This window comes from Trachymyrmex septentrionalis, unplaced genomic scaffold (genome assembly GCF_001594115.1).
Source record: "Trachymyrmex septentrionalis isolate Tsep2-gDNA-1 unplaced genomic scaffold, Tsep1.0 scaffold60, whole genome shotgun sequence".
Taxonomy (NCBI): Eukaryota; Metazoa; Arthropoda; class Insecta; order Hymenoptera; family Formicidae; genus Trachymyrmex; species Trachymyrmex septentrionalis.
The window spans coordinates 4,201,046-4,215,028 of record NW_017305779.1 but is presented as its reverse complement, the minus strand read 5'-3'; the positions used below and the strand labels follow the sequence as shown (position 1 = coordinate 4,215,028).

Below are 13,983 nucleotides of genomic sequence, written 5' to 3'. Positions count from 1 at the left end.
TATATATATATATATATATATATATATATATATAATTCACATTGAATTATTTAATAAAGCATTAAAGATCCAGCTTTGACTGTTATAAGCTTTAATATTCTTACTTGTTGTATTCATATTATGATCTTAATAAATCATTTATTATCGTAAATAAATATATGTTTAGAAACATTATTTTATTTGCACTTTATAAGATTTTATAAAAATTTTAGAACAGTTATTTATTATGATACTGTATAAGTAAATCAAATAAATAAATAAATAAGTAATTAAATATAAGTAAATAAATTGGACAACATTTACAGTATCTATTTTATCATATAGATATTTTTAATAATAATGTAATAGCAAAATTATCTCTCAATTTTGAAAGTTTGCAATATTTATAATTTTTAATCAGTCTTCGTTGACTTTAGATAAAGTGAAAATACATAAAAAATGAACGGAAATGAATTTGCAAGCAAAATATAGCAATATTTATATTACCGTTGGCGTAAATTGCTGGAGTGAGAGGAGGATTGCACGGAAATACGCCTACGGTGGGTAAGGCTTTAATAATACCTGTCTGCAGTTTCGAGAACAACAGTACTAATTGTAACACCAGTGTTTTATAATGTAATTTAATCTCTGAAACGAAAACAAATAATATCGATTAGAAACTTTTATTTTTATTAATATCATATGAACAGCAGCAACATATGTATGGATTTCTCCTATAGGAAAAATTATTTCCTATAATATTCATATGATCATTCTAGTAAAATTATTGTTTGACTTATAAATATTGGACTTACAAAGTAATAAATTTCTCTCGACAGAGGTACACAAATTGTGATTAAGATGTGTAGAAAGTTAAAAAGAATTAATACTAATTGAACTCATCACCGCGTAAAAGTGAAATTGAATTAAAAGTATCACATCTAATACATGTAATGTAAAGTTAAAATAAAATTTAAATTATTATAAAATATAAAAACTAGGAATGAAATATATAAAAGAATTTTCTCTCAGAGTTTAAACATTTTTCCATTACAATAAATATATTGCAATAAATAAAATAATTGCATTGTAATAAATAAAAAATTTTGTTCCATTAATATGCGAATATTCTTACATTTTTGACATTATAAGCAATTTTTATAAGAAAAAAATAAAATTCTAATTAATCATACATATTATATATAGAAAGCCATACATATTGAAGAAGGCTAATATACTGTAAATAAATCTTCTATAAAATGTTTGGCAAAGAAACATTTAATAAATAATCACACTCATTACCTGGAACTGCTGTGTGCAAAGTCTTTGTGGTGACAGTTAAACTATATATCCCTAGAAGTATGCTGATAACCACGACTGGCTGAAGAAACATAACGTATTGCGTGGCAAGCATTGGATCTTCAGTTTCCAAGTAGAGCAATATGAAATATACAAAACTCTGAAAATGTAATTCTTCTTATATTAAATTTTCAAAGATTTTTATATATTTTTTAATCAATCCCATTCATCTTTTAAATAACAATATTTTAATATTTATTGAGTATTTGTTATTTAAAATTCTGCAAAATATTTTATTTAATTTTAGAATATTTTTTTTGGAAAATATTTATTTTTTTTAAAAATAATTTATATAGAGAAATATTTATTTGATTTATTATTACTTTTTGAAATACATATTATATGATGGAGATTTTTTTGTATAAAAGAAAAGTCTCAATTTTTCTATTAAAAATTCTATTACAAAAATCCTATTTAAAAAAATTATAAATACTCTAAAAGTAGATTAAAAGAGAGATAATTAAACTAAGAAAATCAATCTATTCCACTATATCAGAAGTTGTATTTGCTTTGAAATGATAGCAGAAGTTTTAAAGCAAAGAAAGATTAAATTAGTATAATTAGTTTTATAATTATGCAGTCAAAGAAGTAAATACCATAAATATGGCTATATTTTAATTGTTCTCTACATTGTAAAAATTTAAATTAATTTTGTATGATAGACAACAATCGCTTCTTATAAGTTCTAATTATAAATTTTAATCAACTTGCATGGAATTAGATATAATAGTTATTTAGCGTGAGGAAAGTGATAATCGAAGCGTGAACAGGAGGGGGAGGGAGATCTTTTTTTACCTGGGCGATAGGAAGCTGTAGGGCCAGAATTCCTATCCAAGACAAATTAGCGTCGGTCATTTGAAGGTTTGGAAAGGGCAGACAGGACCAGCAGCAACAGGGCCCGACTCGTAACATCAACGTTGGCGTCTCGCTGATCTTCCGGCGACCGACATCCAGCAGGAGAAGATAGAGTCGATACAGCGAAATCATTAAGAAAATTTGAGTTACAGCCTCCGATAGTAACTGGCCTCTGTCGAAAATCAAACAAACGTCATTTCTCCAACAAGTTTTGCTAAACGAGTGTAGATAATTCTGGGGAAATTATCATTATCGACAAATTGAAATTTTTGTAAATAATAAAATTTAGAAACATTAATAAAATCTACTTTTATTGGTTTTTTCAATCTTATAATTAATTGTAAACACAACATAGGATATTATTATCTAATAATATACATAATATAAATTGATGGAAGTGCAGGCAAAAGGAGATTTGAATAAAACTCTTATGCAACTATGCAAGTGATAACTTTTTAAGCGAGTCATTAAATCAATATTTAATGTATGAAACATAGAGGATTATAAACATTTTATTTCAAAAGATATTTTTTAACAATGTAATCATTATTCACACACAGCTATCAGATAATATGAAATAGTGATGCATCAAATTGGTAATGTAAGTATATTCTAATATGTATTGTGTTCATTCTATTGTATATTCCTTTTTTTCATATTTCTTAAAATATCATTTGTATAGAATAATTTTTGTAAAAAGAGAAAGAGTTATTTATTTAAATATTATAAAGTAATATTTTAAAGTTATTTATATTCAAATATTTACTCAAATATATATTTATTTAGATATTAAAATTCCTTAAATTTTACTTTTTTATTTTTAATTATGTGTTAAGAAAATATTTTTCTAAGAATTTTTATTTTATTACGGAGAATAACAAGCTTATACATTAAATTTTATGATAAAATATTTTGTATGGTAATAATTTTTATATATATGTGTATAAATTACTAATAAAATATTTTAAAATAAATATTAAATTTTAATATATAAGCGTGTTATTCTTATTATATATAGAGAGTCTTAAGACAAATTTAATGCATGAAGTGAAAATAGAAGCGACACAATGCTTATGTTCTTATTTTACACTTAACTGGCAAGTTTCTCTCATTATTTCGATATCATTAAATAGTCGCAATAGGCCTTTACTTTTTACCTTGGTATTGCAATCGTCATGAGGCTGCAAACGCTTGTGATAGGATAAACCGATAAGATTATAATGGCATTTATTTTATAAAATTCCGAATCTTTTTGAGAGAGGATATTGCGACAAGCACTGGCAAAGAAGTATATTGTGAGGATCAAAATGATTGAACCGACGCTTAATAGTACAGTACCCAATGTATTTAAACCTGCAAAAAGACAACAATTTTAAAAATTAATAATTAATAAAAATTTTTAATAAAATTTTATAAGAACAATTGTTTCTTTTTTTATTTTTTTTATTTAATTTAGTTTCTTTTTTCTATTTTTATTTTTAAAATAAACAATAGTTTGAAATGGTTATCGCTCTTAATTTATATTTTATTTATAAATTAATATGTCTACGAATACATAATATTTATAAAATTTATAATGAAACTAATATATTTTTCAATTATGATAAAATTATTCTTTTTAATTTTGATTTTTGTTGAGAATAAAAATAAACATTTTGAATATTAAGATATGTTAGATATAAAATATTCTAACGTCAGTATATAATTTCTTTATAAATTATTGTACTTGATAATACATTCTTTCAACGTATTAAAAGTCATTATCGTTATTTTTAATTTATTTTATCAATAAACATTGATGATGAAGCTAATAAAAATAAAATTCTAACGTAATTAAGATTTTATTAACATTGAATTAGAAAGCCAATGTGAGTCAAAACGCTGTACAAATATATATAACTTATTGTAGATTGAGAACAGTTTATTACATAACATTTTAAAGTCGATACATTTCTCATTTTAATTTACATTATCAATTTCAATAACACATTAATTTTTTTAGTATTATCATCTATCTGAAAAAAATTGTATAAGATACCAATTGTATAAGATACCAAGAAACAATTATTTACAGTAGATTAAGATGTATTATATTAAAAAAACAAAATAGTCAAAGAAGTCTAAGAATTTATACCAGAAAAACAATTATCTAAAGGAAATTATTTCAGGAATGTTGAAAGATGTCTAAAAATAATTTGGCATATTATATCATTTACAATATTTTTTATGCTGAAATAAAAAATTTTTATATAAATGAAAATTTATTTGTTGTTTATCTTGAATATTTTTATAACCAAAAAGAACATAAAAGATCTTTGATGCTTCCTATATTTTTTTCTAAATCTAGAAATATTTCCGATGAGATAATTTATGTATGTGCTTAAAAATAACAAGCTTTAAATCCGAGAATTTTTTAGGATGCACGAATAAGGTCTCATGTATCAAGCAAACTTGAGTCCAACTTTCACCGATGCGTTTACATCGCTCAACGCAAATATACCTACATTATATGCATCGTGATAAATTTTTTTTGTAAAAAAGAACAACTACAATACAAATTCATAAATTTCTGTACGTAAACACAAAATATATGCACTAAAATATTGCATTCTTATTATATGAGAATTATTTTACTCGAAATTTCGAAGCAAGAGAGGCACTTAATACCTTCTTAAATGTATTTCTATTACGCGATTTCTGTTGCACCAATTCAGAATACCTGCTTTAGATATACGTAACTCACTTTCTACTATCATTATATCCACAATGATATCTTGACCGAGTTTGAATCTTCAATATTTAGTACAACGCAAATAAATTACAAATGATATTTTTTAAATAAGGAAATCGATAACAAAATTAATTGTGTCATCACAACGTGTACATATATATATGTACTTGTTTAATGATAAATTAATATAATTATCATAAAAGCATTTAGAAGATAGAAAATTTCTCTTACTTTAATAATGCAGAACTATTTATATTATTTAATTGATTTGCTTTATTCTTATACTACCTTTGAAATTATAATTTTTTAATTTAATAAGCCATTAATTGTTTTATTACATAATTATTGCAGTGATACATAATCAATTATAATTATCTGCTAAATATTATTAATAAGAAATTATTATTACATTGAAATTATTAATTTTATGATGGAAAGTTTTTCTTTCTTAGTTTAAGAATATTGATTATTCCACCTAACTATGTATTTTCTATTTTATTTATATACGAGTTATCATATCAGAAATATTTCTAGATTTAGAAGAAAAAATTAGGAAGTATCAAAGATCGTTTATGTTCTTTTGATTATAAAAATATTGTGTCAAGATAAACATCTGTATAATATTCATACAAGAAACATAAATATTATATAAAATTTAAACAATATATGTAGATAAAATTAATACATTTTTCGAAGTATAAGATAATTTGAAAAAAATATCCCAATTTTATTTAAGCTTTATTTACAGCATCAGCGGAATTTACTGCATCGTTATACGGATGTTGTCAAGACTCACTTTCTACGAGTTCGATAGCGGAAGGCACATAATTTGGGTCGCAGCTAACATCCGCATGGACGGAGAAGTTTTCTATGGATTTGTCCATGATTGCAAATGCTCCACTGAATTTGACGAAAGAGAATTGTCGTCTCACAGTACTCTGCCGTCACTCACGACTTTGAACAAACTGAAGTAACATGAAGTCTCTCTCGAGTAAATTCGCGAAAGAGATAGTCGCAGCTGTATGTGAATAGTGGGAATGCCCCTACTTTTACTTGTACTGCCATTGGATTGCGATGTTGTAATGAATTATCACTTACAAAAATGTATACACTCGTGCGCGCAAGAGAGAGAGAGAGAGAGAGAGAGAGAGAGAGAGAGAGAGAGAGAGAACAAATAACTGAAAAATTTCTTTTCCTTCAACTTTCTCTCTTTCTTGCAACTGTTCTTTACACATTTTTGCATAAATACTTATTAAATAATATAATATATAATTTATCAATTTTCTTAACATCCTCTATAAATACTCTGTAAATAGAACAAGTGAAAATATAAAATATCTCATTATAAATTAATCAAAATTTATTAAAATTAATGGAGATAATTAGAATTGTTAGTATCAATAAGATTGTTTCAAAATCATTAGAGTTACTAGATTTGTTGAAAAATTATTAGAAATATTGTTCTTTTAAATTATGAAACTCTTAAATTTTGAATGTTTGTAAAAGAAGAATTTGCATAAATAACTAAAAGCAGAAAAGAAATTACGCGAAAGAATGGAAATTTTATGTTAAACTCAGAGCGTATTTTTTGCAATTAACAATGTAGTAATCCTTGTCACGTGCATAAAGCTTACAATTTTTTTATATTATGTTTCTACATATTACAACCTTGATCCGTAATAGTATTAATGTAGAACAGATCTTGATTATGTAAAATGCATATAGTATACATCTCATATATGATCATTTTAATGCTTATTTTTATTGATTTAAATGATTTTATGATGGCGCACATATATGATGATATTGAGTTATTAAAATGTAATTTTTTATATAAGTTTATTATTATTTGCAAGAGGTTAAATTTATGATTTTAATTTTTGTTACTTTAAATTGTATGAAAAAAAAATGTACATATATATTACATGCTCTTTGATTACAGATATATTCCATATATGTGATCACATTTTTTTAAATTTATTAATTTTTTATAATATATGTAATATACATTATATGTGTGATATATTAAATTTGTGAAAAGAGTTTTAATACATGATTATTACAGATATTTGACAGAATAAAATTATTTGTGTACGCAAAATAAACGTATTTAATACTTTAAACACTAAAACATGAGTATGCTGATTGATTCATTAACAAAAAAATGTGTGTCAGCCAAAGTAGGGCAGACTGAGGCTAGTTGTCACGGGGTTGATCGTCAAAATGCTTATAACTCAAACAGGATGTGACAAAAAAATCTTTTCTTTTTACTTAGATTACTGATATTATATTAATTTGTTGTGTAAAATGATTTGCTTCATAAGCATTGTATATATTATTTATAACAATTTTTAAGAAAATAAAGTTGGTAGTAAATTTTAATGAAATTTTTAAGAAAATAAATTTTTAAGAAAATAAAATTGGAGTAAATTTTTCTTATCACCTATTTTGTTGTCTGACAAGTTTTTGGCATTATTAATCGCGATATTCCTGCATTCATAGAATGACATATCTTAAAAGATCTGTACTACAATTAATTAATCATTATCCTAATTTCCCCAAAGTTTGTGAATGCAATCTTATTTATTAAAAATGGCTATGTAGGATAGATTGATGGTTTTAATATAAAAACTACGATACTAAAACAAATTAAGTATTTTATGATTAAAATAAACTATTTTATTCAAATTAATATCATATAATTACTATTATTTCTCAAAATACATAACTAATATTAAAATAAAAATTGTATTTTTTATATGTGTTGTCCATAACAAATATGTTACTATCAATTCTGGAACGTGTGACAATCAATCTAAAATACGGGGTTAATTGTCACAGCTTCATTTAAAATTAAATAACTTATTTTTACGCTCAATGCTAACATATATGCTAATTAAGTTAACTAGTATTTCCAGCAAAAACAATAATAGATTGCACAGCTTAATTATTCCCATTTCCTGTGCATTGTAGTCAAATCACTTAACTGAAGTTATAATCATCATTTGTGTATTATTCTTAGCGCGATTGAATAAGTATATTCTAAGGGGAGACCGAGACTGGTTGTTACAGTTTTTGATTAGTGATTTTTTTAGAAAAAAGTGGATGCCCTTTCAAAGTAAAAAATGTTTTTATAACTTTGTCTTATTTTACTTTAATTTTGTTATGCGTAAATTCTATACTAAATTATTATATTTATGATATTTTATAAGATTAGTTATGAATTTTCAAAATTTTTTTTGTCAATCACGTTATCAACGTTGAAAATTTATAACGTAATATTTTCTGACTTACCGTTAGTAACTCATACTGATTAGCGGTATCTATTGGTCTAAAGTCTGAAAGAAAGCGCGTTGATTTCTACGTATCTTCGAATGATATCCGTTACCGACTGTCGCTGAACCATAAATACAAAAATGTGAATAATGTATTGGAAAAATTATAGTTTTATGATTATATCTATTATTTATACAAATATTTATATAGATGAAAGCAAGATTTTCTCAATTTAATGTATACAATGCGTTTACTTTTATCTATTAATAATGTGTAACGAAATATGATTGAATTTTAGTTTGTTATTCAAATTACTAACTTGAGGGAGAAGAATTTAAACTTAAATAAGTGGGATAAGATTTTCTTTTTTTCTAATTTTAAATCAATAATTTCTTAACGGATTATAAGAAATTGAATTTTGTAGATTTCATGAAGGTGTAAAGTAGTTTTATTTGAAGGTTTAAAACAACTTTATCTTGATAAAAAATATATATTTGCAGATATATTTTTATAAAAATTATTGCATATCGTTTTATTTATGATATATAAAATATGTATGTATAAATGCTAATTTTCTAAATGTAATTTTTTTACTTTACATTTTTGAATATTGAATACAAAAATAACTATATTTATGGAATTCTTAAATTTATACGTTTTTTTTTGTAGATACCGTTATTCATGAAAAACGTATCGAAATATTAAACGGAAAACTTTCGACACGTCCGATTTGAAGAATTTACATTACATATTTGCAATACGTTATCACAACATGTAGATAGCATGAAAAATTTCGGTAGGTCGCTGCAGCGCGATTGGGAGAAAAATTGGAAACCGGAGAAATGATTGATGGCCTGTTCGATGCTGGAGTTTCGTTTCATATCTGGTTCGTTAATATTTTTTTCTTCTCTTTTTCACAATCCCGAAATACCACAGTTAAAACCTGACGTCATATGTTTCAATTAAGTAAAAATTTAATTAATAAATTATTTAATGTTTAATGATCACATTAACAAAATAAACTTAAAAAATATCTTTTAATTTGTTAATTTAAATAATGAAATGATATAACAACTGAATTAAGTGAAATATATTTTTTTATTAAATTCTTTTATCATTTGTGTACATATGAAATACTTTTAAATTATTTAGCTCAAGAATAACTTAAAAAAAGAAAAATATATGCATCGTTTTTTGATATATATATATAGGAACAGATTATAAGATAATTGATTCTTATTCTTGTTAATATATATAAAAGAGTTTGTCATTTCTGAAATGATAATTAATTCATAATCGCGGAAAGCGATTTCTTCGAATTTAATTGATTCGCTAGCCACGTTCTTCTTTCGGTTTTCTGATTATCGTTTGATGACGAGATAGAATATCCTTCTTAAAGACTAATGTCGACTAAGTCTCAGCTCATCAGGGGAGAAGCTTGATAAATGCTTTCGTATAAAAAGAAAAAGAGATAATACTACAGCGGTTTTAACTAATTTCCATGACGCGGTTTTCTACCAACTGGATTAACCATTGTGTGCCATCTAAATAATGTGAATGATATTATAGGTATAGAATATTAGCGGAAAGGAGTGAAATGAAAGGGGCAGTAAGAGCGATCGATTGAAGGACTTGAAATATCGGATAGGCGAATCTCGAAAACCCGAGCTCGAAGAAGTTCTTTCTGAGACGAAGAACCTTTCGAGGTTCGTATGTGTAACCTTGAGTTGATGAAGAAGGTAGGACGGAAGGGGTCGATTCCTTATACAGATTAAGCGTGTGCATGCGAAACTGCTTTCTCTGCTGGCTTTCAGTGCTGTTCGTGAGCTTTTTAAAGGTTGAAGGGCCTGCTCGCAAAATTGACTTCATTAATGCATATTGATATTGACATGGCAAACTTTATTTCGGTAAAGATTTACGAAGATATACGACTTATTTACTCTGCATTATTAAAAAATACATATGTATTCTACACAAGCATGATAAAAATTACTTATAATGTACAATTTTATGTCTGTTAATGATGTATTCATTAAAAATAAATTTTTAGCAGATATCACGTCAAAGACATGAAATTTTATTTATTATTAAAGATTAATATTTTTTTATATATTAAGATAATATATTATAATTATTGATTTTAATGCTTTTAATAAAATTTCTGACAAAAAACAATACGGAATAAGGGAGTTTTTACAGGATCTTATATAAATATATATAAATTCTTATAAGTATACGAAGAAAATTCGTATATAAAGAATGCATCTTATCTCATTGCCATAACAGTCACGTTAGATTAAAAAAATGTGAGTTGTAATAGATGCAAGGAGAAGTACTGCTGCATCCAAGTCACGTTTAATCTTTTGGGAATTATGCATTCTGTCGCCTTACTGTTTATGAAGTAAGAATACATCTGCAACATCATTTGCTCCAATTGACTGCCTAAAAAGTTCTTGAATCTAATATTACGCAATTTTTCTTTATTTATATTTCTTTATATATATTTTTTTTGTTTTTTATTGTAATTCTTATTTATATTTTATTGGATCTTTTATAGGTTTTTTATTTTTTTTAAATATTTTTCATAATTAATGTCACATCTTCATATATCAAACATTTTTTATTTTCTTAAAAAATCTATTTTTTCAAGGAGTAAGTGTAATACTAATTTTTTCTGTCTTTTTTTCTTTCGAAAAAGCTCGGTAACGTAATGCGCAAATATATTTATTTGTTTTTCTTGTAGAATATTTTTCTTTATTTTTAAATCTATTATTTTTTAATCTTTGACTTGGATAATGTTTCATAATATTTTTAAAACGCAAAGTTTGTGTAGATTAATTTAATTTTATTTATGAATACCTAATAGGAAATAATTTATTGCTGCACCACAAAGAAGTTATAATTATTTATTGCTGGAATTTCATAATAAGTTTACGTTGAATATAGTAAGCTAATAATACAGGCTTTTGCGCAAATAACATTTTTGATCTCACGCTGTCATTATTAAATTATCATTTCATCTTTTGTACTTTTATATTTCAGGCACAAATTCAACATAATAATTTCTGACCTTCCTCTATAATAATAATTTTATAAGAACTTTATAATTCTTCGAAAACTTTTGTTCATTATTGATATTAAAATAACGTTGGCTTTATCGCTATAAAGCTATGTATTTGATGTGGACCGCGGATATTTTGTCACGTTAGTGGAGATGTGGTGAGATATTAAGTCGGTCATAGATACACGACCAGCCTTGACGTGTATAAAAGTGGCCTTTACACGACCGATAAATATTGAAATCATATCGATTTCGCAAATCAACCACTGTCTCATCCATTACTATCGTTGACAAACGCGATACGTTAACATTACTATTAATTGTATCTCTTGCATTGTGACATAAAGTTATACATTTTAATTCAAAGAATTTGTTTTTTTATTTCTGTTGATAATAACTAACAGAAAAATGAAAATTTGTTTATATTCTTTATATAAAATTATAATAGAGCCGAGTTTTATCATAAGCTGTAAGAAGTCACCAGAAACCGGATCATCAGCACATTTGACAGATTCCGCTCGTTAATGGTAGCCGCCGCAAGTTCGGTCGTTTCAGTTCCGACAGCTTCGGAATTTCATCGAAGCGCGAGACACAATGGCTCACTTTCACGACTGTGATGGTAGCGTGCGAATTTGCAAATAAATTTTGTGGGCATCGTTATCGATTTCCGCCCGGGAATTGGGACAATTGACTGGATACGACGGACAGAGCGGGCTTACATAGCGTGGATGGCCCCATCTGCCGCAACGTAGCCGCGAACATTAAGGTTATAAAACGCTACATGTATGGAGGGTGTCACGAAAAAATAATCATCAGTTTGACTACAAATCATAATTATTCCTTGATTATCTTTGATTTTTTTAACGTAATTAATATTTTTAAGTCAATTAAAGAATATTGAAGAAACAGCTTCCACACTTCTTCATTATTTTTTATTCAGTATTTATATTTTTACGTAGTACTTATACATGCATTATTTATAAGTTTTTGTAATTATTATGTATTAAAAGCTATATATATAATTTATATGTGTATCATTTATGACTTTTATAATAAATTTACACACAGCTCTTTGTTAGGTTTTATATTTCATTTTAATCTATGGATCTATTTTTATTAAATTTCTATTAAAGGCTTCCTTTCTTGTGTGTAATTTGAATTTGGTGAATTTAATTTAATCCGCTCTATCTTCATGAAATGGAAAGTTATCAGCGAATTCGAATATCTAGCACATCCCTATTAATGACTGACGTATCAGGGCCTCGTCGCGCTGATAAGCTTACAAAGAGGTGGCCGATATTCATCCTCTCTGTAATATAACACTAATTACTTCTGCGAGCTACTTAAGAGTACCTATCAAGAGCTAAGTTTAACTCTGTTAATAACTTCGTTATTTCGCAGAATAATTGACAAATTTTGTAGAAAAAAATATAAAGTGATACTTTTCCAATTTTTTAATTCTTAAAAATACGAATTTAATAAAATTTGTGTTTGTTACGAACCTTATTAGCAGCTTATCTTTTATTAGCAACTTATCTTTTTTATTTTTTACTGATTGTTTTTTATCTTTTTTTTTTATTTCGATTAACCTATAGGAATTTGTTTTTCTTTTCTTTTGTCATATTTATACTTACCGTTCCTCCTTGCGGATAGCGTAGAATTATGGTATATCATAATTTGCTTAGGTATATTTCTTGTTTATCATAAAGCGGGATTAATAGGAGGGACTAATAGGAGCTTCTCAATCTTAATTTAATAAAGCCCGCAATCTTTTCTTTCCCCCCTTACTAAATATAAAATCTTTTCATATACAAATTTGAAATTATATTTTAAAAATCTTAAAATTTCCATGTAAAAATAAACCAATTTATATTTAAAAAAAATCTTTTTTAACCTGCTTGCTTTTTCATTATAATATTTGATCATTTGTTCTCTTTAAAACTCGATACTTTTATCAAAATAAAAGCAGAATGTTACCAATATCGATAACAATCATGAAATAATAAAGAAGAATTTCGATATGGTGGAAAGCACTTCAGTGACCATTATTGCACATTAATATCTTGCTGTAAGTTTTCGCAATATTTTCCTCTCACGCGAGCAATATTTTTCTTTAACTGTTAACTGCGATATATGTACAGTAGTTTACAGCAATCAAGTTCCAAGATTATTAAATTATCGAATTATCGAATAGAAATTTCTATTACAAAATTTTTTTATTGTAAAAAGACTTGTTTTTTTGTCCATTTATATAAAAGATTAGAAATGAATTGGTTTTTTGTTGAAAAAAGCTCTTCTGTAATTATATTTTAATATCAGTTTTAATTGTACTAATTGTTTATAAAATTCTTATTTAAAAGATTTTTTATTCTGTTTTAATTTTTTAGTCTTCATTATTTTTGTTTATATTAATTATTTTATATTGATTTTATATATTTTTGTACGTGTAATCTTTTATTTTTAAATTTATGATTTATTTTTTGGGAGCTTATTTTTTTATATATTGCTTTAACTTTTTTTTTAAATTTAATATTTGATTACTATTTAATTTAATTTTAATTAAAAATTCAATTAGAAAACAGATTTTTAATTCTTTATGGAACACTCGATTAAAGAAGAAACAATTATTTATTCATTTTACAATAAAATCTGATATAAATATTACATTCTAACTCAGATAACTTTTCTCAATTTGTGTGTGTGTGTGTGTGTGTGTGTGTGT

At 25.4% G+C, this 13,983-nt stretch overlaps 1 protein-coding gene across 1 annotated transcript in view; it reads right to left on the bottom strand.

Annotated features, from left to right (window-relative positions):
- The window catches only part of LOC108752455, a 7,551-nt gene extending 1,619 nt beyond the window's left edge, over positions 1-5,932 (bottom strand). Inside the window, exons 1-5 of the mRNA XM_018493277.1 lie at positions 5,721-5,932; positions 3,351-3,546; positions 2,134-2,365; positions 1,282-1,438; positions 487-627 (exon numbers count right to left, since the gene is read on the bottom strand). Coding sequence (XP_018348779.1) covers positions 487-627; positions 1,282-1,438; positions 2,134-2,365; positions 3,351-3,546; positions 5,721-5,808 — 814 coding nt within the window. The 5' untranslated portion in view covers positions 5,809-5,932. The remainder of the gene's footprint in view (positions 1-486; positions 628-1,281; positions 1,439-2,133; positions 2,366-3,350; positions 3,547-5,720) is intronic.
- Positions 5,933-13,983: the final 8,051 nt, after the last annotated feature.